The following is a 27,918-nucleotide window of genomic DNA, read 5'->3' as shown; positions in this document are numbered from 1 at the left end:
TCGTGATTTTAAAACCCTGTGACACAGGTACTGTTGTTATAACGAGAGGACTTTGCCCTTGGTCACAGAGTAGGTGGATGATTGCAGAACCATTCTGATGTCCTGTTGCCTTCTCTTCCGCTTGTGCCACCTATAGCTTTAATCTAGAAATCTAATGCATCCACCACCTCCTTCTGACTGGACTGGGGTTTGTTTGTTGTGTGTTTGTGTTTACAAATTTTGTATCAGAAAGTATTTTAGTATTTTTTCTCCCAAGGACTACTGATTCCTGCACTTTATTGGAAATCCCACATTATTTACTGTGTACTTTTATAAACAATGCCTTCAAACATTTTTATAGTAATGTGTATCCTCAGCTTCTCAGCTCTGAGATTCATCATCTCGTTAAAGACAGGGGCTGGTTGTCAGTCACTTTAAAAATAAATTCTTTAAGCTACTTAGAGTGCCTCCCCTACAACATAGTAGGGTCTTTATTTAAACTGAATCGACTAGTAGCACAGTAACTAGATATCAGATCTTGTCCTAATTGATGCTGTTATGATTAGGACCTCTAGCACTAGTATTTAGATAACCTTGAAGTAGCCTTTTCAATTTATATGTCACAGATATCTGTATATAATTGATAAATTTATATGGCAAGAACTAGCCTTCTAAGTTAAGGGGGAACAAACTCCCTTTCTATAAGAGACAAGTGACAATACCTGAAACGAGGACCACACCAATGTCCAAACGGATGAAGACTTAAAAAAAAATAGATTAGTTAGAATTTGCAGCCTAATTCTGAGCTCCTGCATTAGACAGAAGAGATTTATCTAAGCTATTCAAGTCGACATGTCACGGTCTGAACTTTTTGATAGAGGAGTTCATTTTGAGCTCTCTGAATCCTTCTGATCCCCAATTCTTGAGTGGGGAAAGCTAGTGTTAGGGATGTGGGGAGCTCCTGGCTACTCGCTGTAGATTTGTGTGTCTCAGGTACCCCCACGTGATGGATGCGGTTGTCCCGGCAACTGTCTGCAGGAAGAAATTGAAAGTGACCACAAGGTAGTCCTGTTGCTGACAGAGGGGAGGGGGTGATGGAATCTTTGCCTCTCATACATGAAAATTGTGTCTGCAGTCTCCCTACACCCATTTCTCTCTTTGCAGAGCTGCCTGCGATTCTGTATATTTCTGATTTTTTTTTTCTTTATCACTCTTTCTCAAGCCTTTGATTTTTCTCTCAGTACCACCTGTTCTTTGTCGGTTCTGGTTTCCGAGAGTCTTTAAGTTTGTTTGGTGTGTTGTGAATACATTTTTTCATGTTTTGTGACAGAACATTTCTGGGGTAAAGGAGTGATAAATATCAAATCAAGTGGAGGCCAGGAATTTAATTTCCCCTATCAGGGCCTATCGGTGCTTCGTTTTATCCTGACAAAAACTGATATTTTATCCCTGTGATAATGGAAAACTCAGATTGTAGTGCCTTTTCATAATTTTCAAAAAAAAATAAAACCTTTTTCTTCTCCCGGAGAAGCTCGAATCAAAGCAGAATGGGTTCCATGCACATTTTAAAGAACGTCTCTTGGCATTTTCTCAGCCCTTTGAGTACCCCAGCCTGGCAGTGAGTATTTCCATGAAGTCCCTCAGATTTTTGATTTAATGTGTTGTTTTCAGATGTTACCTCTGGGTCTCTTCAGAAGGTATCTGACCATGGCAGGGGCACGTGCCTTACTCACTTTTCCCATCCAGCTCATGTAATAACTTCAGGAGGACTTGAGAAGCTTCACATTATGTCTGAGAACTGGCCTTTTCAGTGATCTCGTTCAAATTTGGTTAAGACTAGAGTGGGACAAATCGGCTCTTATTTAACAAACGCTCATATGGTATTTAAAACAATTTTTTTTTCTTTATTGATTTTTAGAGAAAGAGGAAGGGAGAGGGAGAGACAGAAATATCGATGAGAGAGAACATCGATTGGCTGTCCCCTGCATGCCCCCCTCTGGGGATCGGGCCACAACCTGGGCATGTGTCCTGCCCGGGAATCGAACCGGTGACCTCTTGGTGCATGGGGCGACACTCAACCACTGAGCCACACGAGCCGGGCTGATCATATGATTTTTAACAAACATATTTCTAATAGGACTTCCAGGAGAGGATGAAGTGGATTGTGAGAGACAATATTTGAAGAGATAATAGCTGAGAACTTTTGCAGAAGAGAAGAAAGACTCGAATCTTTAAAAAAAAAATGGGTTCCATACAAATCTGATGATTCTTTGGGTTCAATTTCTTTTTCAAATGCCATTGGAATTTTGATGTGGATTGCATGAAATCTGTATATTGCTTTGGGTAAAAAAAATAAAAATAAAATAGTACATTCTGAATACCAAACAGGAGAAATAAAGGTAAACCCACACCTAGAAACACCAATTTACTGTTTAATAAGATAAAGTTTGGACAACAATAACAGAACAGGGGACAGCGTTTAATGGGTCCTTAAAATATGCCAGAATTCCGGTCATGTTTGGGAGGAGGGAATACATTGTGAATAACTTTAAAGGTTGCTCAGAAGACTTTTAGTATAAAGATAGCCACTAAAAACACAGACATAAAAATCTATAATTTTGAAACTAATAGGAAAAGAACAGACTAGATTAAACTCCATCAATTTAAGGCGTCGTCTGGAAAGTACGGGGGGAAAGCATCCACTCCGAAGACAGCTTGGTCAGTGCAGAATCAGAGCCCAGAGAGCTGGGCATTGAAGATAACGGAGTTCTCACAGGCTGATGGACTGGTCTTCTCTCCGGTAGCATTTTTAGTTGAAATAACTGTACCAAACTCCTAAAACGAGAGTCCAGTTTCATCTGGTCCATGCTGACGAGTCCTGAATTTCCAACCTTGCATTTTCATTCTTTCTTATCAGGTCCCAAAGGCTTCTCTCATTATGCTCTTTTCTATTACAATGTACAAGCTTTTAAAAATTTTTTTTATTTAGGTGACATTTCTGAGTTGTTGGTTCTCCGCATGCTAATCACAGATGAGCCCATGGAGTGGGTTAGTACCGCTTCCGTCCAGCAGGGGGCTGTCATGCTTGCTGGTTCCAGAGAGCCAGACTCCCCCAGCTCCCCTCCCTAGATTCCAGGATTTGGTGATTCAGAGCCCACCGTTGTGCCCACGGTGCACATTGGTGAATACTTTGTATAACCTTTGTAAGGACAAAAAATAGATTGTTATTTCTGGGTAGAAATTTCCAACTTTCATGTAATACAGGCATTGCACTCCTTATGCTAATGCTTGACTCTGCTTAGCGGTGGCTTTGCATCTAAATGGGGCTCACACCACGGTGTATACATATATGCCTGTGCAATATAAATACACAGCACTGCAAAGTACAGCCAAGGAACGGGGGGGGGGGGGGCAAATTTCAGAGTTTAAAATACAGTATCACCATCTTTTTTAGAGTTGAAGTCACCCTAATGTGCTGTCTGCCTTACTCAAACTTTAAAATAATATCGTATTTCACCAAACCCTATTAAACTGTCACATAAATTCCCCTTATTTCCTTTTCCCGTCAGTGTTGATTACCATGGAAGCTATTTCTGTGTCAGTGAAAATTGTTTCCCTTCCCATCAGCCTCCTCCTCCTGCCTCGTCCTTTGGGGTTCTGTCTCCTGGGGACTGTCTTACCTCTTTAGAACAGGGGAAGAGGCAACCATCCTGCCAACCACGTCAGCCTAGTGCTGAGTTTTGCATATGTTCTGAGCAGCTCACGCTTCCAACTGGCTCTCGGAGGGCTACTGGCTTCGCACGAAGCTCACAGATAGTTATTGGCCGAGCACTTACTATGTGTCTGGTTAGACCAACCTCTTCATGTCCATCGCCTTGAATTCTCGCAACACAATGAGGTGGATCATTATTATTTCTCTGCTTGACAATGAAAGACATAGAAATGAGCTATAAATAACCGACACCAGGTCAAGATGTGAGTGAAATGGCCGGGCTAGGATGTCGGGTGACCAGTTGTCCTGGTTTGCTGGGATTGATGGGTTCCATAGGAAATGTGACTGTTAGTGTTGAAGTTTGGGCAGCGTTGGGCAAATCAGGAGGCCTGGTCACCCTGGTTTAGATCCCAGTCACTTGACTGGCCGAGAGCCCTTAGTCTTAATCACGATGGACATCACCTCTCCTGCCCAGGGCAGAATAGAATAGAATATCACATGAATTCTGCAACAATGCTCCCTCTTCTCTGTCCCCATTTTCTATGTTTATTTATTTATTTTTAGCTAATGGCTTTTGAAGTCAAATTTGAATGGTTCCCATTCAAGCTAGAGGTGGTCACACCAATAATTTATTTATCCACTCATACAGTTTACCATGACCTGAATGATAATAGAATTCTCCTTAATTAAAAGTTATATGACTTAATTAATTACATTTATTGAGCAGGTAATGTGTGCCTTTTACTTTGCAAAATGCTTTACATTCATTTTTTTTTTTAATCCTCACCCAAGGATATTTTTTCATCTATTTCCAGATAGACTGGTGGGGGGAGGGGGGCAGGAAGAGAAACATCGATGTGAGAGAGACACATCAATTGGCTGCCCTGCACAGGACCCCGACCAAGGTGGGGGACGAACTGCAACCTAGGTACGTGTCCTTGACCGGAATCAAACCTGCGTGTGACTCTTTGGTCCACGGGCCGACGCTCTAACCATTGAGCCAAACCGGCCTGGGTTACATTCATTTTAAAGTTTACTTTGGACAGTAACCCAATAAGATCAGTACTATTTTTTTCCACCTTTCTTGAAATATAATTGACATATAACATTGTGTGAGTTTAAGGTGTACACGCTGATTCGATACATGTATATGTTGCAAAATGATAAGCACAATTAAGTTAGTTAAGGTCTAGTTTTTCACATAAGGCCCTGAGGCTCAGAGAATGTCAGTGGCTGACTGCAAAGCATGCAGGCCTGGGCTTCTAACCCAGGTCTGAGACCAGAGAGCTGACGGACACGACACAACACAGCGTCCCTTCACAGCGCCAGAGTGTCTTCCAGGGCTTTGGAGCCATATCTTGTCTCGAAAGATAACTGTGAGAACTCCAACTTCCAAAGAGATTCATAGCAGGTGGCTTTCAAATTGAGAGCTCTCAAAGTAAATTTGTCAGTGCTGGCTTGATTTTTAAAATACCCTTTTCCATGCAGTCTGTGAGCCACACCTCTGACACCGTCCCTTGGCGTGGCTGCAGGATTGTTCTAAAGCAGGCACTAGTGGGATGTCATCTGGCTTGTATTAAATAGCTTTCTGAGACCTTTAAATCTGTATACTGCCCAGGAAAACGGACGACCCGAGATTCTCACGTGATAGACTCTATACTTTGGGCACAAATGCCTATGCATCTATTGCATCTATCTATGTCTTTCTCTCTGTTTCTTTGATGTTTGTCTCTTACTCTGTCTCTAAACCTTGAAGGAGAAAAAGTATTTCATTAATTTCCTTTTTTTAATCCTCATCCGAGTATATGCATATGGATTTTAGAGAGAGAGAGAAAGAGAGAGACAGTGATGTGAGAGGAAATATTGATTGGTTGCCTTCTCTATGTGCCCTGACCACGAATTGAACCCGCAACCTAGGTATTTGCCCTGACCTGGAATCAAACCTGCAACCTTGAGTAGGTGGGGTGATGCTCCAACTAACTGAGCCACACTGGCCCGGGTTCATTAATTTCCTCTTAATTTGCAAGGCTAACCCTGAGCACGCATGGTTTGGAAATCTATTTTATTAAGCCCCGATTTCAAACTGTGTTTTTTTAAGGCTTCTCATTCCCATAAAAGTCTACTTCGGGGTCCTGTCTCAGTGGCTGCACAGCACAGCTTTTGAAATTCTTGCTTTTAGTGCCTGTCTGCTTCTTATTCGCTTTGTTCCTCCAATCCATGTTTGTAGAAAGTGTGTGGGTGTGAGTGTGTGCATTCACACGCGTGAACACGCATGCTTGTACATACCACTGTGCTGATTCCCTAGTTCCTGGGGAAACCAAATCGAATCAAATATACATACTCAGGGTCATTTAAAAATCTTGTTAGACCAGAGCCACTGTAGGAGTTGGAGGCCCCATTACATAGGATATTAAACATAATAAAATAATTCATGTCCCACATGAAGTATCATTTTTTACAACTGAATTGGAAATAAGTTCATTTGCTTTTGCAATTACTTGGCCATGGGTGATGCCTAATTTATGGTTAACTGTGACTCCCCAGCTGTCATTGTCTGTAATTGGGTAACCCTGCAAAGTGCACAAAACTCTAACCTACAGATTACTTTCAACGAGAATACATTTTTTATGAATACTACATTTAACAATTAATGAAGTGGACATGATGCTCCATTTTGGGGATGACATTTGTTTCCATTTAATGCATTCTGTGCATAGTTTGGGGCCAACGTAGACATGCTTTGGGGGGGTCTCCGATACTTTTTTGCGTTTTACGAAGTGTCTTGGCTCCAGGCACGGTGGAGGGCAGGACCCCGCATAGCTGTCCCCCCTCGAAGTGTGTCTCAGCTGGAGACAGGAAACAAGGGGAACAGGTGGGGTGAGCTCCGAAGGTTCCTGCCACGGGAGAAATGTGTGTCCGTGGCGTGGGAACAGGGCTCGGGAGTGTAATTCAGACAGCAGGAGGGTCCTGAATGACTGACATGTGGGCTGAACTTGGAGTCCAGCGGAGCTGAAGGAGAGAGGGCGTGAGGGGCACCGGGCAGGAGGAAGCGCCCGGCGAACATGTGGGCAGACAGAGCGCACAGACCCGGGGGTTGCCAGGGGTGCACACCTCCCCGTTGGGAAAACAGATCATGAAGGACCTTGCGCCCTGATAAGTCTTTTTTTTTTTTTTGCTTTATTTTTATCCTCACCCAAAAACATTTTTCCATTTTTTGTTCAGACAGAGTGGGAGGGAGAGAGAGGAAGAGAGAGAGAGAGAGAAACATCGATGTGAAAGGGACACATCGAGTGGCTGCCACCCACACGACCCAACCAGGGCCGGGGACACACTGTAACCGAGGTACATGCCCTTAGTGGGAACCGAACCCGGGTCTGTCTGTACCGCAGGCCGACGCTCTAACCGCTGAGCCAAACCAGCCAGGGCTGCCCCAAAAAGTCTTAATTGTACCCCAAGAGCACTGGGGCGGGGCACTGAGCATTCTGAATGAGCACAGCTGGGGAGCATGGAAACTTCGCGGAGAGGTAACCTGGACTCAGTAGCCCTCTGCAGACAGGGTAGCTCTGCCATACGGGTGTCTGGGGAGACTGTCCTGTTTCCAGCTCAGATGACTGAAGGGACGCACGGTCACCACCTCAAGGCACACAGGGCGGCAGAGGGACCCAGGGACAGCTGAGTACGAAGGCCCAGATGCAGGGCACTCTCTCTGGGCAGGTGTCCTGGTGGCTGCTACCCAGGCCACAGATACCTGCGGGAGGGTGTCAGGGGGCAGAAGGACACTTGGAAGAGAGAGGGCCAGACGTCAGTCTGCCATCCTGACAGCAGCCTGGTCTGGAAGGCAGCGAGGACTTGGTGTGCTGGTCTTACGTCCTCACTTGTAGGCTTATGAATGTGTCACACAGCGTCTCTGTCAGGCTCTGGGCCCAGCCCCACCCCCCACGTGCTGCTCGCTTCACGTCCGGGGGCTCTGGGCCTGCCAGGGGCTCTTTCTTGTTGCCCAGTCATCTGTGAATCTCCCTAATTCCGATGGTGAATACATCGAAATGCTTTAAACATAAAAGGCAGGTTGCCAAGCAACAGGGCATCCGAAATACCCTTGTCAGGTTCTGCAAGAGAAACACGGGCAGGTCACCACTGTAGTCATTCTGATGGGAACTGTAGCAATAATCATCTTTCCTTTTTCCTTTCTTCCCTCGCTCCCTCTTCTCCTCTCTCCCCGACAACGAGCAGCTCGGCCTTACGTTTGGAAGATGATGGCTCTTTCCAGCCTCAGGTGCCTGGAGCAGCTCTTGGTTGTGTTCCCCAATAACTTAGCCACGAGGTCCCTCTCCTCCTGCTGCCGTCCCGTTCCGGAGGCTCCTCCAGGCCCCCACACAGCCGGTTCCACGCCAGTCCTCCCCAGAGGACACACTTCCCCAACTCAAGCAGGGCGCTCACGGAGCTGTTCACATTTCCTGGTGGAGCTTCGACCGTGGACTGCTTTGCTCCGTGTCACGGGTGACACATGTTTTGGGCTCAAGACCGTTCCATTTTCTCCCCCTTTCTTCCCGGTCCCTGTAACTCAGGCTCGTCATGTATTCATTGTGCGGTTTGGGGTGGTCTCTCTGTCATGTTTCGTGGAGGTTCCCCCCGCCGCTGTGTGTTCCTGAGAAAGGTGTTCCTGAGCGAAAAGGTGTGTCCAGGAGGAAGCAGTCACCGTAGGACGCGTCTTGCCAAGGACACACTGAATAATTAAAGCTGAGGCACAGGGCTCTGGGGCTGGGACCAGTTGCCCAGTGTGATTCCCAGGGAAGGAGCTTGGTGGGCCGCCCCCCAGCTCGGGCTTTGAGCTGCCTGTGTAAGGATTTGCTGCAAAACAAATGCAAATCGCTATTTTCACCTTTTTTTTTTTTCCATGAAAGCAAAACTCTCTTCAGATTTTCTTTGGTTAACGAAAACAGATACTAACATAAGTCTTTCATAAAAGCCAAGGGGCATGAAGCAAGCTTTTGAAAAGTGGGGGGTACCTGGAAAGGGGTGGTTGGAACGGCAAGGGGTTTGGGGGAAGGCGTGTTTTTATTTTAAAAAGAACTGTCAACATCAGAAACATCCTAGCCTGGGAGGAGGGTTTGTGAGTTTCCTTGCGCCCCAACTGTTGACAATTTCTGGGAAGCAAAGTCTCAGCGGGTTGAGATGATGCTCTAGAGAATGGTAGTTGTCACCTTATTTTATACATTACAATCAAAAGAGAAGCCCGGCCGGTGTGGGTCAGTGGTTGAGCGTCGACCATGCACCAAGAGGTCGCCGGTTCGATTCCCGGTCAGGGCACATGCCCAGGTTGTGGGCCCGATTTCTAGTGGGGGGCATGCAGGAGGTGGCCAATCAATGTTCTCTCTCATCGATGTTTCTATCTCTCTCTCCCTTCCTCTTTCTCTAAAATCAATAAAGAAAACAAAATTAACAAAAAAGAGAAGATGCCAGTGAATCACATGAAATCCACTTGGAGATTGTTGGGGGGGGGGCGGGGAAGCAAAACTGGGAAACCCCTGCAGTTGGTTAAAAAAATAAAAAAAGGAAGTTACCCTGACATTCCAAAGGTCTGTTGTCATAGACAATGCCCTCAGGTAGGTGCAAGTTGACCCTTTTCAGGGAATTTACCAGCCTGGGACAGCACTACCCACTATAAACTGCTTTTAGTTAAACCGTTTTAATTTCAGACCATCCTTTGTGGTTACTTTGGTCTCTGAGACTGTAAGGCCACCCCGCAGGCCTCCCTGGGCTTGTCAGTTTAGTATGTGACCCCTTTGCACCCCCGGAAATACCCTCGTTGCCTATTGCAAACAGTCATTGCAGCGGAGACCCCGCTCAATGTTCTCAGCTCCTGGCATGTCCCCCCGTCCCTTCTTCATGGCTGTGCAGTGATGTCCTCAGCAGGGCTGGCCAGCAGCCCAAGGTAACACTGAGGGGCAGTGTCTGGAGAAACCGTGTCCTCAGAACCCAGGCTCCCTCAAGGAATCTGGGGTCTTTTTGTGCCCAAAGACGTTCAGGCAGGTGAGGTGAGAGAGCAAAGGCAGAACCTGCTGTGTGATCTGATTCCCTGGGATAGTTCACAGTTTTCTGAGCAAAGCCCAAAGCTCTTTCATCTCTTCCTCCAAGAATATATTTCTGTGCCTTAGAAATGACTAAATGTGGTCAAATGGAATGTAGCGTAACAAGGCAGGGGGTGTTGGATGAGCCTTTCTAAAAATTTCTTTTAGAGTTTCAGTCAGAGTTGATATTCCACATTGTATCAGTTTCAGGTGGGCAGCCTAGTGGTTGGACATTTATATTCCTTATGAAGTGATCCCCTTGGTGAGTCTGGTACCCACCTGACACCATAGCGAGTCTTCACGGAGCACGCGGAAGAGGTCGCGTGTCATTCCGGCTACTTGTGTTTCTGGAGGTCACCGTCTTGCTCTGGAGGTAGCCCCGGGTCTGGAGCTCTGCCAGGGCATAGCTTGGGCCTTGGTTGTGTCTTTAGAAGACTCCCTTTCAGAAACAGCAGGAGGGGGTCTGGGGGTGCAGCAGCATCTGTTGGCCATTTTCCTGATGCGATTACCCACGGCTCCCAAGTGACCGTCATTTCTGTGTCGGAAAATTTTCAAGCCGAATCCGAATACGACATTGTCATCCTGGAGACATTATGTGTCATCATCGCACAGATGTGTTATTTTTTTATTCCCCCCCGTATCATCCTCTAACAAACTCTGCAGAAGTATCTGTACCGGGCGACGCAGATGAGGGGATGCAGATGGGTTTGCTCGTGTTTACGCCGAGTCTAAAATTATCGTCTCGGCCTCAACCGCACCGCTTCCTCTCGGTGATCTGAAAATTGCCCGGGCATAGATTTCCTGATTTTCTTTTCATTGGTGCCTATTATCCAAACCCGGCTTCTCCTAGTGGAGAGTTAGAGGGTGCAGAATAAGGAGGCGAGATTGCCCTTTGCAAAGAAATCGGAGTTCGTAATTTTTTTTCAAAATTGGATTGCTTCAGGAGAAAGAAGGCAATAAAACCGAATGTTTTGGGGGTTGTGTTTTAGGGGGTGGGGTGGGGAGGGAGCTTTATTCTTCTATTCATTTCCTCAATGTCTCAAGTAGATTCCATTGAGGGATAACGCACTTTTACCATGAAGTGCGGTGCAGGGTCTCAGAGATCCGATAGTCTGGGACCAGAGTGTTCTGTTTAGTAACCAGGACCCTCAAGAGGCTGCTGAGCAGACAAAAGTGATGAGTCCAAATTGAGATGCTTTGCAAGCGTAAAATACACACCAAGCTTCCGATGGCTTCCTACGAAAACCATAAAAGACCCCCTTAGTCGTTTGTGCTATTGTTTATAAACCGTGTGGGGTTAAGGATCATGCATCAAAATGAATCACTTGATTTATTAAAACGGTAGCTAGTAGCAGAAATAAAATTTTGCACAGTGTTTCTGCCGCTCACGTTATATTTCTGTTGGACGGGGCCTCTGCTGTCCCCGGGGTGATGCTGGACCAGTGCGCCCAGCACCACAGCCTCAGATGAGGGAAGCGTCTTTCACTGCCGTTCTATCCTGCCTTCCCGGGGGGAAACGGGGGGGTCTTTGGGGACAGGGGCGCTGCCTCAAACTCCTTGGGCTCCTCAGTGTTTGATGCAGTCCCTGGCAAATGGAAGGTACTCAACAGATGCTAAATGAATGGGCCCATTGTCCTGCCAAGACTGCGTGGATGGAGACCTTCTTCGTTGACCCGGCCCGCAGGTCGATCAACGAGGACTCTAGAGGGGGAGTGAGGATGAGGTGGGACAAGAGACACGAGAAATGGAGACAAGACAGGATTCTGATCAAGTCTCGTTTATTCAGGGGGAGTTCACATTATGTATAGGGGGAAAACAGGTGAAACAGTTAATGAGTATCCCACCTGAAGCCAATTCCAGTAAATACCCCAGGTGGAACAAGTGATAAGCAAAGAATGGAGTAAACAATTATCTAGAGGAATGCAGACACTGCACGCAGAGAGACCCCGCCCTGGGGCCGGAGACAGCAGAGCAGACTTTAACCAGATGGATACCATGCAAATGGTCTCCCACACTTCGTGGTCCCATGACAGGAGAGAATCTGGTGAGTGCTCACATTGTAAGAAATGATTCAAACGGGTCTGTCTTTTTATTATTACTTTTTTCCACCTATTATCAGATAGAGGTAGAGGGAAGGAGAGAGGGAGGGAGGGAGGGAGAGAGAAACATTGATGTGATAGAGCCCCATCAACTGGCTCCCTCCCGCACGACCCCGACCAGGGCCGGGGATGAACCGCAACCAAGGTACGTGCCCTTGACCGGAATCGAACCCGCCACTCATTGGTCCGCAGGCCGACGCTCTAACCACTGAGCTGAACCAGCCAGCGCTAGACTGGTCTGTCTCCGATGGCCTTATTTTGGTACTGGAAACTCCATTGTCTCATGGGAGGAACCTCCTTGGCCTCCCTGTCTGGACTTTGAAAACATCATTCTGACTGTGCTGTGGGCAATGATCTTACATGGAGCAAAAGCACAAATTGGGTCATGGGACCGCCCTGTTCAGAACCGCCCTGATTTCCCACCACAACCGTAATGTTTCTCTGCAAAACACATGCAGCCCGGCTCGTGGGGACTTCCCACCCTCGATTCCAGTCCCACTGGACTTTGTTTTCTTGACCTGGCTTCGTTCCCTCAATCCAAGAGGGCTCTGCTTAGACATGGACTCCTCAGAGAGCCCTTTCTTGACCATCTCTTCCAGCATGACGACCGGACGCCTTTTCTGAATTCTCTTTTGCCTTCCTCTGCTTTGTGTTCTTCGTAGTACAAACAGTGAAAGAATAAATAAGTTACTCGGTATTACCGTTTGCCTTCTCCACCAGAAGGTAAGCACCTGATCGTTGTGACTTGGACTCTTTCATTATTAAAGCTCCATTCTCTGTTTCAGTGCCTGGCACATCTTAGGAGCTCAATAAATACTTGAATGAATGAATGAATGAATGATGAATGAATTGGAAAATATCAGTGAATTAATATGTTGTGACCCAACTGGGCATGGAGGGGTTAATTGTACGAGCTAATTACACCTGTCTACTTAGCAAAATGTTTTCTGTGAAGCACCAATGCTCACAGGCTTGGGAACCGAGGCAGGAGGCAGGCAGGGTAGCTGGAGAGACCCAGCAAGGAGATGGGTTGTCAGGACACTCCGATGCCTGGGTACTGTACACAGGACCTGGGGGAAGGGGGCTGTTCTGTTGCCTGGGAGAGTCAGGAAGAGCTTCAGGTTGGGGCGACTTCTAAACACCGGCGGGAGCATGGATAGCAGCACAGAGCCATGGACCGGGCAGGACATGCTGGGTTTGGGGAGCAGTAACAAGGAGAGGAGCAATGAGAGGGGCTAGGGCATCAGAGGGGACACATGTCACTTTAAAATGCCCCTCCCTGCTACGTGTACATCTCAGACGCTGTGAAGACGTTGAAACGATGTGTGTAAAGGATTCACAGTCTGCCACGGGGCACCATGGACTTGCCACCAGTCTCTGTAGTTGTTTAGCTTTGTTGGGATGATGGGGGCCTTGGCTCGTCTCCCCTGCCGCCCCGAGAATCCACACCGAGCATCTTCCCCCACCACCCCGCCAGGGCACAGAGCCCACAGCTCTCTGGCTACACTAAGACATCTCTTCACAGACACAGTCACAGCGTCTCGGGGGACATGAAAGTCATCTGGGGGTCTGGAGGTCGCACCTCAGGCTTTGAGGGGAATATGGCAGAATTCAGGGACGGACACTTTTCACCCCTGGAGAAGGGTAGGGGCCAAGGTGAGCCCTTTGGGGAAAGCAGAATTTTACTTCCACTTTGGGAATAACCACAGGTTAGAACAGTTTGGAAACAGCAGGTGGTCAGTTTCTTATTTTGGCCCTGGCTCGGTAGCTCGGTTGGTTGTCCTGATACACCAAGGTTGGGGGTTCGATCCCTGGGCAGGACACGTACAAGAAGCAACCAAGGAATGTGTAAATAAGGGGAACAACAAATCGATATTTATTTCTCACTTTCTCTCTCTAAAAAAATTCAATGAAAAGATTTAATGGAATGGAACATAACGAACAAAATAAGCTGTTAACTGAAAAAGATCCAGAATCATGGAAGGAGGGATTAGACTGACAGACCTCAGAGCTGGGGGTGGGCAGAGAGAAACCAAAGAACTTATATGTATATATGCACAACTAATCGACACGGGCACTAGGCTGGGGAAGGCAGGAGGGGGATGGGAGCCGGAAGGAAGGGGTCAGTGGGGAAAAAGGGGACATCTGTAATACTTTCAACAATTAGCCCAGCCTGTGTGGCTCAGTGGTTGAGCATCGACCCAGGCACCAAGAGGTCACTGGTTCGATTCCCGGTCAGGGCACATGCCCAGGTTGTGGGCCCGATCCCTGGGGCGGTGGTGGGGGGCATGCAGGAGGAGGCCAATCAGTGTTCTCTCTCAACAATGTTTCTCTCTCTGTCTCTCTCTCTCAAGTCAATAAAGGAAAAAAATAAAATGAAATAAAAAATAAGAAGAAAGTGTAGCCCTGGCCGGTTTGGCTCAGCGGTTAGAGCGTCGGCCTGCGGTCCAGAGCGACCCGGGTTCAGTTCCCGCTAAGGGCATGTGCCTCGGTTGCAGTTTGTCCCTGGCCCTGGCTGGTCGTGCGGGTGGTAGCCACTCGATGTGTCCCTTTCACGTCGATGTTTCTCTCTCTCTCCCTCCCACTCTATCTGAGCAAAAAACGGAAAAATGTCCTTGGGTGAGGATTAAAAAAATAAATAAAAAGCGAGTGTAAAAGAGGATGTGTGAGCAGACAGACCCACTCTCCTGGGAGGGGCCATGGTCCTGTCGCGGGAACACACAAAGTTCCACACCGTTCGTTCCAAACCGATGACGGGCAGTGATCCCCTGCCCAGTGTTCTCCTGCTGCCGCCTGACGTTTGACCACTTTACTTCTTATTAACACTTATATCCGAATATTGAACAAAAGAGAAAAATAGACGAAGCTCCCTGTAATTTTGCTTCCTGTCAGCAGCTCTATTAAAAGAAGACAGACGCGTATAATGGGATCAAGGGGGATTAAAACCACTGGCTAAAAAGTCTCCCTTTTATCTCCCCGAGTGCACACTGCCATTGATAATCACCGAATTTATGGCTGCGAAGGCCTCAGAGAGCCTTACTTTATGGGCCAGGAACGGGGATTTCAAAAGAGTCTAATTTTCCCAAATCCATTCAGTTCGTGAGAGGCAGAGCCGGGACTCACAGCCAATGTGCCCGAATCGTAATTCACACGGTGCTGCTTCTCCTCGGTCCATCATCATGTTTTGTCTTAATAGTGTCCGCTCCGGCCGTCCCCTCGGCACACGCACAGAATCACGCGTGATCTAATGAAGATAGGCTGGGCTGTGATTTAGAAGATTTAAAGTGCTCGCTGCCTTCTCTCCGTGCTTCCCCTTCTGGACAAGAAGAGAGAAATACCTGTCTGACTAGTTCAGACGGAAAACAGTAGGTGCACCTGCCTTGACCGCTGACAGGTTCTAGGAATGTCGTCCTTGTGCTTACCTGTCATCACCCCCCCCCCCAGAGCTGGCCTAGAGGACCTGTTGACCGGTCAGGGGCCCCCCCAGCGGTGACAACCCTGAATGCATTTATATGCTCTTTATTTCATCTTATGGAGGAAACTCGAAGACGTCTTACATGTATCAGGAATAAGCGAATATCATCTTTGAAGAGAAAGACATGGTTCCTTATTTGCAGGTGTTAGGATCGTCTACCTGGGAATTTCAACATAACCAACAGAAAAGTTAAAAAAACATAGAGTATCAGAAGGTTTATCCGGTGGGTGTGGCTCAGGGGTTGAACATTGACCCGTGCACCAAGAGGTTGCTGGTTCGATTCCCGGTCAGGGCACATGCCCAGGTTGTGGGCCCGATCCCCAGTGGGGGGCATGCGGGAGGCGGTCAATGAATGTTCTCTTTCATCGATGTTTCTGTCTCTCTCCCTCTCCCTTCCTCTCTCTTTAAAATCAATAAAGAAAAAAAATGAAAAGAAAAACCCCAATCCGTGCAAATAAAGATAAGAAAGAAAATAGATTATACCGTCTACTCTTTCGGCCATTTTTACCCCCCACGCCCTCACCCCCTGCTTGACCCCACAATCTGAGTCTTCAGCTCCCACGAGGGCTCCCCCCTTGCGCAGTGACTTTCCACGGTGCTCCCACAGTTCACCGTGTCCCGTTTCCTCCGCGGGGGCTGCCAAGGGGGGCAGCGGCGTGGGCGGTTAGCTTCGCCGCTTCCCTTCCATCCTTCCCTTCCACGCAGCCCGGGCTTCAGCCGCATGGGATCACTTTGCGTGATGACCTCGTTGTTTTCCGAATACGTCTAGCCCTTTCTATCACCACCCTCCTTTCTTCTCGTCCCCTGGCAAACTCTTCCTCCGACTGGACCAACCAGAGCAAAGCCTTCTCTTCCGTGGAAATGCATTTTCTCCTTCTCTTTCCCTTCTGTGGTTTACCACTGCTTGACCACGCGCCTGTCTGAAAACTGACTTAGGGTTACTCTGTTCGGAGCCGGCAAACGTGCTAGATGAGGATAAAGACGACATTCATGTTACCCAGACGACCTCCAGGCTCAGACGCGTCTCTGTGTCCGGGTGTCTCGGAGGAAGTGTTCCAACTGCACACAAATGACATCCCTCTAGGGTGCGCCCCTCTTGCCTGTCTTGTTTCTCAGTCATCTTCACGTCCCAGCGGTCACGAATGCCAACAGAAAGAGGTCCGCGTGCCACTTTTAACGACTGCATAGTATTCTGTGTCATGTCCTCAACCAGCTTCCCGCAGATGCATGTGGAAGGTGTCCCAGGGACTGGCGTGGGTGTCGGTAGTGTCCTCACGCGCGCACCGCTGTGCTTTGAGAGTGTGTAGGCAGATGCCTCTGATCACATTGGATGCGATTATCTGTGTGTCCATCTTTGCCATCACACTGTTAGTGGCTCCCTGAGGGCAAAAGCCGTTATTTCTCTCGGAATCCTCAGACCCTTGCCAAGTGCCACTAGGAACTTCGTAATGCATAGCGTTGAAAGAAAGAAGGAGCCAAGGCATGGATGGTTATATCGACGGGTTGTCACACAGGTCTTCAGTTCATAGCCAGTTTTTCACTGGCCTTCAGCCCGAGCCTCTCCTGGGCATCCTACACCGCCCCCTTGCCCCTAACCTCTTCGTACAGACCTCACTTCCATACATTCAATACAAAGCTTTAAGGGTCTGACCATTAAACAAAAAAAAAAGACTTTGACGATTGCCAAACCGTGACTTTTCCAGAGATTTTGGTGGCCGTCGGAGTGTATTTTGTAAATTGCGGAGGAAAAAAAACGCAGATGCCTGACATGTTGTGTCTGATCCTACTCAGAGATGATTTATTAAAACTGAAACTTGCAGTGACAAGAAAGAAAGAAAGAAAGAAAGAAAGAAAGAAAGAAAGAAAGAAAGAAAAAGAAACACATGGTTTTGTGCTGTTGTCTGTTAGAGGTTCTCTGGGGCACTGTTTGCTGCTACAACCGAATGGTCCCCTAAGTTTAACTCACCCCTACGACCCCCAAATCATCTTAAATCACAGAAGGAGAGAGGAAAATCGACTAGACATGGCTCAAATGCTGCTTATCTCTTCATGAGAATCTGTGCTGATGTCCATTTGCTTCTTCGGGGTGCTTAGAGCAGCCTGTGAGGGCTTGTGGTGTCTTGTGATACAGTCGATGAGCAACCCCACTCTGCGCAGCAAAGACACTGTTGACATCTATTTGCAAGGCCAGCATTTGGCTTGCTGACTAATCCCCTGGGAGGCAAATGACCCAAATCATGAGAGCGGTTCGTTTGGTTGAAAATTTACAAGAGCTTAAACTATTTTATTTTTGTTTTTGTTTTTTTTAATTTCTCCTCGTGGGGCGGGGAGTGTTCACTGGTGGTGCTCAATGTGCTGCAAATGAGCATAGTTTAAAAACCAGCCAGCGGGTGGTGCGGAATTAGGGAGCTGAAAATAGGCTACTGATTGGGTCCAGATTCATCAAGCCTCTTTATTCTCACTGGGTTTCTGTTGGAGTGTCAAGCAGCTTGCCTTGGAAGGCGTGAACAGGACTGGGAGGAAATGGTTTAGTGGGAAAGCTGACCTTCAGCTAACTTCAGCTGTCTCAGCTGGCTAACTGGGTACCTCTTCCCCACCCCGCCCCGACATGCTCCTTTAGTAAGTTCAGTTAGCAAATCAGGAGTCTTATGTGAAGAACGCTCAATCCAATACTCAGTTTCTTCGGAAAGGTGTGTGGCTCATCTCAGGGAGGAGACGGTGGGAGGGGCTGGAATGCAATTCTGGAAATCTACCTCGGGACTTGCTTTCTCTCCAATGGACCACCCTGTCTCTGGTTAAACAGGTGTATGGCAAACGGCGATGTCAGAATGATTTCTCAGAAGCAGTCTTTGGCAGGTGTTTTTTATGCTGAAACACTGTCATTGATTTTTTTTTTTTCTTTACTCTTTTTCTTATAGATTGAATTTTTTTCCCTTTATTGGTTTCAGAGAGAGAGGAAGTAAGAAGGGGAGAGAGAAACATCGATTGGCCGCCTCCTGCATGTCCCCCGCTGGGGATCAGGCCCACAACCTGGGCATGTGCCCTGACCAGGAATCGAACCGGCGACCTCTTGGTGCAGGGTCGACGCTCAACCACTGAGCCACACCAGCTGGACTGTACTTGTCTTTTTGCTTAAAGGAAGCACTTTCCGGATTCCTTTTGATGTACCTGAATTCAGCATCACTGCTGTTGAGCTTTGGGGCCACTACTAAGTAAAATAAGGGTGACTTGAACACAGACACTGCAATACGATTGATCTGACGACCCAGACGGTTACTAAGTGACGAGTGAGCAGGCAGTGTTACTGGTGGAGATGCCAGACTAAGAGACGATGCACGCCCAGGGAAGGATGGCCCTCCCGAGATGTCATCGTGCTCCTCAGAAGGGCATGCAACTACAAACGGAAGAGTCGTTTCTTTCTGGAACTTCCCTTTTAATGTTTCTGGACCATGGTCGACAGCTAGCATCGGAGCTGTGGAAATTGGCATTGCAAATAAGGGGCGCAACTGTTGTATGTATATAAACTATATGTATGCATATATATGACGAGCAGACATTTATGTTTTATTCGTAGCTGATCATTCTTCAGCAGAGCTTGTTACTAATCACAGCAGACCAGTGAGATGCTGACTCCTTGGTTGAAAAGCTCCTCATCTATGGAATAAAGTCCAAGTCCCTAAAAATATGTCGAAGGAGGGATCTTACTGCTTTGACAGCAGCCTACCTTTGTAAAGTCATGTCCCACCCTCTGCGGTCCTTGGCCTCGGCCACACATGGCTCTTCCTTATTCTTGAACGCACCAGTGATTACTCCCCCGTGGTCTTTGCGGGCGTATCTCTTTCTTGGCGTACCAGACTCCTTCTCACTTTCTGTCTCTGGTTAGATGACCCTTATTCTGCATGACCCGGTCCGAATGGCGTCGTATCTCTGGCAAGATCCTTACTGCTCCCACTCAGACCTATTTCTGGTGCTCTCTATCCACTTCCACGAGCTCACTTGTCATTATTTGAGTGCGTGCTTGTCATTCTTGACAACCGCTTTGGCCTCTTATAGAACAAGAACTACAATTTCTATTCAACTGTATCCACTCAGCACTTCCTGCTGTTTCTGGAATGTGCCCAAAATACCTGCTTAAGGAAAAACACAACCAAATTGTATCCCTGGTACATAAATAACCCACAAGGAGCTCAAGTGACTTGCTCTTAGCATAGCTGGTAAAAGTGCGCTGATCTGTACAAATGCCCCTTAAACTCAGATCTCAGTGGTTGTTGACAGGTGGTTGTCTCAATTGATAATAGTAATGTCATCTAATAATATGATTGAGAAGTTTATTTCTTGCCCAGCCGGTGTGGCTCAGTGGTTGAGCGTCGACCCTGCACCAAGAGGTCGCCAGTTCTATTCCCGGTCAGGGCACATGCCCAGGTTGTGGGTCCGATCCCCAGTGGGGGGTGTGCAGGAGGCGGCCAGTCGATGTTCTCTCATTGATATTTCTCTCTCTCTCTCTCCGTCTCCCTTCTTCTCTCTCCAAAATCACTAAAGAAAAAATTTAAAAGTTTATTTCTTTGTATCTTTGATTACTTGTTCTTTAGATCTTTTATTGGGAGTTACTCAGTTCCATCTTCTTCAAACAGAACTAGAGACACAGTTTGTTTCCACAAAAGGCTACTGTCCAAGGGGAAAAGCCACGTTTGATTCATCATGATTCAAATGACATGAAAAGAAAAGACTAGTTTAACTGGTTTAACTTTGGGGCTGGTTCAGTAGCTGGGGTATTTGCACAGCAGACTCTTAGTTCTTGTCTTCGGCGTGGGCGTAGGAGGGATAAGGAATTGGGTGAGAATACAAAAGAAAACGAGTCAGAACACAAACACCGCACACACAAAATCGGACAGTGGGTTGGAGCAGACACGGGGAATGGCTGATGTAATGCTGTAGCTCCCTGCCGCTCCCCCACTGCCCCCAGTGTATGGTGACAGAAATCAGACATCAATCAAAACATGTTTTCCACCCAGGGGCGGTCTCAGCGTATGTCTCAAGACTGAGATGCTGTAGCTGTCTTCTGTCACACAGGAAGAAAGACTGTTTTTCTCTGACCAGTGCGTTCTCTGTATAGTCCATTCAGGTTAATACTCCCTGTGACTAGGCACAGTTTTCCTGAGTCCCTTTGCAAGTTGCAGAAAGTATGACGACCCTAAGGTTGAGATTCCAGATGCTTCCCTCTTTTATCAGATGTCTCTCCAGGATTGGGTTCAGGGTCCTACAGTCATACATTCCCAGTGTACATGTACCTGACTCATTTCTACTGAAAAATGAGAGGGACCATCTGACCCCTAGACTTTGTGATTGACAAAAAAGGAAATCAACATGTACCCAACCACAAGCAGTATGTCCAGTGCTTCCTAGTTACATCCTTGTTTGTATAATAACCACGTGAGGTCCATAGGATTGTCCCCGTTTTACAGATGATAAAATAGCCTCAGACACATCAAGTCATTTGTCCACATGTCACAACTGTCAGTGATGAAGATAGGAATCGATCTCGTATCGGTGACAGCATCTTGCTATTAGCCTCTGGAGAATCCTTCTTTTTGTGCCTCTAAGTATTTTATGTTTTTCATAACAGCCTTAGCGTTGACTTCATACTCTCTCGAGTCCTGCAGACCATAGAAGCAGGTGGAAAATGGATAAGTGCCGATCAGGCGTGTGTCTGAAACAATGGACCTGTTTCAGACTTCATGACAGTCCAGTATATTCCTGGGGACCTGCTTGGGCACTGTGTGAAGGAAATGGAAAGTATATTTAGGTTTAATTTCTCTTTGTCTTTCTTCCCGCAGGGCGGCGTCCATACCAGGTGATCACTGCCCGAGTTCACCCAGGAGAAAGCAATTCGAGCTGGGTGGTGAAAGGGGCACTGGAGTTCCTGGTCAGCAGTGACCCTGTGGCCAGGCTCCTGAGGGAAAACTTCATCTTCAAGATCATCCCCATGCTCAATCCAGATGGTGTCATCAATGGCAAGTATGTCGGGCGCTGGCCCAAACTCACTGGCATTGACGTTACCATGGCAACGCAGGGTTGTGTCACCCAGTGGGGGGGTGTGACTGGAGAGGCCAGAGGGCACAAATAAATTCTCTTGGGCTTTTGTTAACTGGTACAAAAAACAAGGTGCCGTAGGTACATTGCGGTCTCTTAGGTTTTTAAATAGAAAGGTGTCGATTCATAGGCAGTTAATACCGGAGGGGTCCTTAGAAATAATCTAGTTCAACACTCTCCTATTCAAAAGGGGAAAATTGGTCCAGGGTAATTAAGTGACTTGCCCAGGTTATATGGTGAGTGAGTGTCAACGTCAGGACTCAAGCTGTCATGTCCTCACCGCCAAGACCGGGTCTTTCGTTTACCTCTTACCGCTGACTGCGGAGAAATCTTTATTCTCAGTTGCATTTTATGGGGTTTTGGATACGGCGATAAAAAGGGTGTCACCTTATCTAAACGGAATGGCCGAAGAGGTTGAAAATGGCTCTGGTATGGTTGGAAGTGAAATAACTGGAGAGTGGTTGGCTGGACGGGAGAAGGTCAGGATAGTACGTCTCCTCACCAGCCCCACCTGCTGGGCATGGGTGGTGGGGACGGCGAATCCCAGGGTCCAACGAGGTCTGGGGGAAGGGTCAGCATTTTCAACGTGTGGGAGCTGAGGTCCAGATGTCAGGGCAGGTCCCCAAGGTCATACAGCCCACAGGTGGGGGCAGCAGAATTAACCTTCACACATACCTGTCTCAGACTTTGGGGAAAGAGACGAAAGCTCCTTCCTAGAGTAAATAGATGATTTTTTTTCCACTCTAGGAATGGACATTGGTGTCCAATGGAAAAAACAAAACACAAGATAAAAATGGAAAAAAAAATAATTTTAAAGGTTAAAAAATGAAAAAGAACCTATAATTTATAAAACCCGTAGTAAAGAAGCTAAAACACAAGTTTAGAAAATGGAGAAAATTGAACTATTTTGAAAAGGTTAGTCAGAAGAGATAAGACATAAAGAAATACAGAGGTAGAGAAAGAGTAGCTTTAGAGTTGGAATGCAAATAATATAATAATAAATAATAATAATACAAGAATAAACTGTTTCCCATGCTCACAACTATAAACCTGTTGTCTGCCCCTGTACAGGTGCGCGCGCACACACACACACACACACACACACACACACAACTACATTTCAAAAAGATAAGATTAAAATGACTTCAAATAATTAAGAGATTATTTCAATAAAGATAAAAGTAATTTTTAAAGAAAAAAATGAAATACATGTTAAACAGCAGAGGTTAGACTACCTTAAAAAATAGGAACTAAATAGACACCTCTCCAAACAGGACATACAAATGGTAAGAGACATATGAAGAAATGCCCAACATCACTAATCATCAGAGAGATGCAAATTAAAACAACAACGAGGTATCACCTCACACCTGTCAGAATGGCCGCCATCAACAAATCATCAAACAACAAGTGCTGGCGAGGGTGTGGAGAAAAGGGGACTCTAGTGCACTGCTGGTGGGAATGCAGACTGGTGCAGCCACTATGGAAAACAATATGATGTTACCTCAAAAAATTAAAAATTGAACTTCCATTTGACCCAGTGATCCCACTTCTAGGAATATACCCTAAGAAACCTGAAACACCCATCAGAAAGAATATATGTACCCCCATGTTTGTAGCAGCACTATTTACAATAGCTAAGATCTGGAAAAAGCCCAAATTTCCATCAATAGACAAATGGATAAAAAAGCAGTGGTACATATACACAATGGAGTACTATGTAGCTATAAGAAAGAAAGATCTCTTATCCTTTGAGATGACCTGGAGGGACCTGGAGAGTATTATCCGAAGCGAAACAAGCCAAGCAGAGAAAGACAAATATCACATGATCTAACTTATTTGTGGAATATAGTGAACGTAACAGTCTGAGGAATGGGGTAGTCCCAGAGACATGGAAGTGGGGTACAGACTGACAATCCCCAGAAAGGGGTGGGGGGGAGATAAACCACAGAACTTATATGCATGTATGCATGAACAATGGACATGGACAACAAAGCTGAGGATAGGGTGGGGAGGGTGGGGGAGAGGGGTATCAGTGGGGGGAAAAGGAGAAACATCTGTAACAAAAATTAATTAATTAAATAATAAAAAAGCACACAAAAAGAATACTGATACATTGAAAAGGTTAAACATAGAAAGATGCTCATATATAAAATGAGAATTGGAATCAACTCCAAGTGGCAGGATATGTCGAACCCACAATGCAAGCATAGAATGTAAAGTGAATAATGATTTCAATAACTTCAAAAAGAAAAAGAGAAGAGAAGTAAGATACTTATGTATTCCTAACAAGGTTCCTGGTTTTGTAGCTCCCACACTCGGCTTGTTTTAGTGCCGTATTTTTGTGGACGGAGAGGGGGGTCCTTCCCCTTTGCCTGTGGTGACTGGTCTTGGAGCCCCTGTGAACGGAAGGGAACATGGTCCAGGCCTCTGCCAGCAACCAGGCTTCTGAGATCTGAAGCTGGACAGAGCCCCACACAGTGGTCTCTGCTGGTCCAACAGAACTCAGCCCTCTCTCTGCCCCTTTAGCTCCCAAGAGCTGCCCTGGGACCATCACTGAATGGCTCCTCCCTGCTCCAGGGGCCAAGAATTTCCCTGTCAAGCCTTCTCAGCCTGAGTGGATGGAAAACAGCTAAGTAAGGCATCTTGGGAGACATGATTCGTTTCAACATTTTCTCATCCGAGTTGGCTCTTTTCTCAAGTTTTTCCTTCCCTGAAATTGTCTGGGGGCCGGCAGAGCATGGAAAGACAGCCGGGGTTCGAGACGGAGCTCTCATTTGGAATTCTGGAGCTTTCCCTGACCTACAGTTTTCTCTCCTGTTGAGAGAGGAAGATGACATGCTCCCTGTCGACCTGTCTGTGGAATAATAAGCCCAGACAGCCTTCAAGCTAGGGATACACACGGGGCCCCCTCCCTTTACAGATGCTCACACCTCCAGGCCAGGGCTCCTCCAGGTGCTTGGTTGAAAGGTTAATGTGGTCTCAGCCACTGAGCTCCCCCCGGCTTGGACATGCATTATTGTGAGCTCACAGCTGGTTGCTTAGGACAACCTAATAGTGGTCCAGCTTCTTCTTTGTGACACAGACATCTGTCATCATTACCGCTGTTTATTATGACCACAATTACCCTTTTATTTATGTAGCATCTTTCATCATCCAGGGTCAAGTGCTTTGCAGAACCCTCGGATCACCCAAACAATTTTGGCTGCAAGGGACGTGGGAATCCTAGTGAGAGTCTCCTGACAAGACAGTCTGCAGGTCACACGTAGCACTTCATTCCCAAAGACTGAGATCTCCATGGGCTCAGAGCATCTCCCAATAAAAGGGCTGAAGAGTCTCAGTTCATGAACTCTTCTCATAACCCACCGGACGTCGGGTTTGGTCTCTCGGTGATTGACGTTCTGTTTCAGAGCAAGCCAGTCTATTGGGCATGATTAGGGAGATTTGTGGGTTGTATTTTTTTTTTCCACGTTTTGATCTTTGCCCTGTGAACTGTACACATTTTAGGCCATCTCCCCATGGGGGACCCCATGGATAAAATCTAATCCATCCTTAACATGCCTTAACTTCCCCATGCGAAGTCCTCTTCAGGTTGGATGCAGGTCACTAAACGTCGCTATGTGATGCTGTTTCTGATGTTCTGGCCTTCATTCATTGTTTTCCTCTGGACTCATTCCTATTACTAAGCTTCTTAAAGGCAACAAAACTGCCATGTGTGTGTTCTGACCAGCAAAGAGGCATTTCTCTTTTTTTGCGTCAAGATTACGGAGCCAAAACTTTGAATGGTCCCTTCACTGTTCTTTCCGAAGGAATCGTGGGCCATCATGGAATTTGCGAGAATGCGTAACAGCGGAGTGGTTTCCTTCCGTGGCGGCGGTAAAGGAACCTCTAAGGAGGCTGGGAGGTTTTGATCATTGTGGTCAGGGAGACAAGGCCAGGGTTTTCCAGCAAAAACACAGTGGGTCTTGCCAAGGTAAAGATCTCTTAGCAACGCAGGTCTGCAACAGGAAAACAAAATACAAAGATGGTTTCCAAAAGAAACAACCAACCGTCTCGCTAGCCTGGTAGTTTGTGTTGAACGGGGCTGAGCTGTAAAAAGGCCAGGAGAGCCCTGGCCGGTTTGGCTCAGCGGTTAGAGCATCGGCCTGCGGTCTGGAGAGACCCGGGTTTGGTTCCCGCTAGGGGCGCGTACCTCGGTTGCAGTTTGTCCCCGGCCCTGGTTGGGGTGGCAGTCACTCGGTGTGTCCCTTTCACGTTGATGTTTCTCTCTCTCTCTTTTCCTCTCTCTCCCTCCCACTCTATCTGAACAAAAAATGGAAAAATGTCCTCGGGTGAGGATTAAAAAAAAAAAGGCCAGGAGAAACAGTGCAGAGGTCCTTTGCCCCCGTTCTTTCTGATGTTGGGTAAAATTGGGTCAGAGCAGAATGAGGATGGTGGGTGGGAGGAGGGCAGGGTGGGGAGCTGGCGGTGAGCATAGATCTGGGGGGGCCTGGCCTGCAGAGGAGGGACAGGAAGCAACCCAGCACCTTCCGGCTGTCAGACCTCGACGGTTGGGTACATGGTCGCGACAAAGCAATTTTTGCCAAGGCAATGCACAGCCTCACACTTTATTCACAGGAGAATCGAGCCTATTAACTCTTAGTCTATGTGCGATTTGACAAACCTGATCATCTTTTCCAAGGCCACTGTGGAGCAGAAATCAGGGGCGATGAAGAGCAGAGGGCATGATGTAGGTCAACACACCAAGGTATTACAGAGTCATGGCTGAAGGCTGTAGCGGAAACAAACAAAACAATTCAAAAATCTTGCAGTTCTAACTATCGGAGACCATTTAAAGTCCGTGCCAATGGTCTTTGGCTGTGCTGTGGGTTGTGACGGCTTTATTGGGTTCTGAAAGACCACAGACTTTTTCTAAAAAAAAAAAAAAAATGCATTCAGCACCTATTATAAGACACAAAGGAACCTAGTCCTTCTATGTATATTTTCTTATCTACTCCTAACTATGACTCAGCAAATGTAGGGCCTCCTCTATCCAATCTCTAAATAAGAAGACACTTGAGGACACGGGGTGGGGGTGGGGGGGAGTCTCGGATGCTGTTTTAGTAGCTGGTGATGCAGCCCCAGGTCTGGACCCTCAGTCTGGCCTGTGTCGTTTTTCTGTAGAGACGCAAAGGTACCACAGCAGGAGAATCTCAGTGTTCTAGCTGGGGGAGTTCTTGTGTATTACTTAGTTCCAATCCTTCAGATGATAAGGAAACTGAGACTAAACAGGCGAAACGAATGATGGAAGGTCACATAGCTAGGTCAAGGCAGAAATTGGGTGAGAAATTATCTAGAAAAGTTCAACACACACGCACAAGGCTACCTGGCTAATGTGTGACAGAGCTGGGATTTGAACCCAGTCTGTTTAGCTGCACAGCTCCTGTTCATTTTGGTGTGTCAGCTCCTCCCAGCCTTGGATGGACGTACAAGGAGAGCTTCAGCCCATCAGCAGGTGATCTCTGCAATTAGTCTCCTCTTCCTGGACCTTCCCATCTCGTGTGCCTGGGATGAACCAGGACACAGCTCTCCCTCCTGTCTGCGGACTTGGCCCAGGATGGATGAAAGGGTCCATCCTCAGTCCTCCTTGGAATTTGAAGTCCCAGCGTGGCATGGGTCTTGCTACCGTACCCCATCCTGCTATCTTTCTTGGTTCTGCCAGCTTTGAGCTGTAAACAACACCCAGCTGACTTTGAATACTTTTGCCCTGGGGTTCCCATTCCGCTGCCCTTTCTAGAGTATATTTTCATTCAGCCAACGTTCCAGATTACAAAGAGTCTAAAACATTCCCAATGGGCTGGGCCACACCGCATCCCTCCTGTTTTGTTTGCTCTGTTCAGGACTTCCTTCGGAGGTGACCTCAGCCCTAACTTGTTGACTGTATTTCAAATCTCATCGCTGTACCAACATGTAGCGATGGTTCTCAGACTTTCGGACAGATCAATTAAATTGTTAAGACTTTTTCAAAGATCAGTTACATTGTTAAGAATTGCCCCTAATAAGTATGTAACTTAACTTAAAAAAAAAAATAGCACAAATAAGAATGGGAACTACTCTCTGAGCTCCAAACAGCTGCTGATAAATAATTCCCTATTGATGTTGCTTGTCCTTCCTACATACCGGTAACCCAGGGGTTTGTGCTGCTGCTCATTAGACCACGACAGACAGCATACCTGCTGGTGGTGACCCTGAGCTTCCCTGTGGGCAGGGGGCGGTGTAACCACTAAATGGATTGGTTTATTCTCATGCCAATCATTCTGCAAGAGAGCAGATCTGGAATAAGAACAGATGCCTAAAAAATAGGCCCCTGGGGGGAAGAGGAAAGTCTCTTGAATTGGAATTAGAGACATTCTGGTGTAACCAGAGAGTCCCCTGGGTCATGGAGAAGGATGGCATCTGCCATATGGAGCAGGTCAGAAGAGGCCATCCCTGCAGTCAGCAGTTTTTATCAGGTGT

At 47.0% G+C, this 27,918-nt stretch overlaps 1 protein-coding gene across 1 annotated transcript in view; it reads left to right on the top strand.

Moving 5' to 3' along the window:
* AGBL1 (ATP/GTP binding protein like 1) overlaps window positions 1-27,918 on the top strand; it is a 474,694-nt gene that overhangs the window by 151,655 nt on the left and 295,121 nt on the right. The window contains exon 17 of the mRNA XM_036278149.1: window positions 21,168-21,348. Within this exon, the coding sequence (XP_036134042.1) occupies window positions 21,168-21,348 (181 nt within the window). The remainder of the gene's footprint in view (window positions 1-21,167; window positions 21,349-27,918) is intronic.

The sequence above is a fragment of the Molossus molossus genome, unplaced genomic scaffold, assembly GCF_014108415.1.
Source record: "Molossus molossus isolate mMolMol1 unplaced genomic scaffold, mMolMol1.p scaffold_m16_p_24, whole genome shotgun sequence".
NCBI classification, from domain to species: domain Eukaryota; kingdom Metazoa; phylum Chordata; class Mammalia; order Chiroptera; family Molossidae; genus Molossus; species Molossus molossus.
Note: the sequence above shows the minus strand (reverse complement) of the source record. Positions and strands in the feature narration are given on the sequence as shown.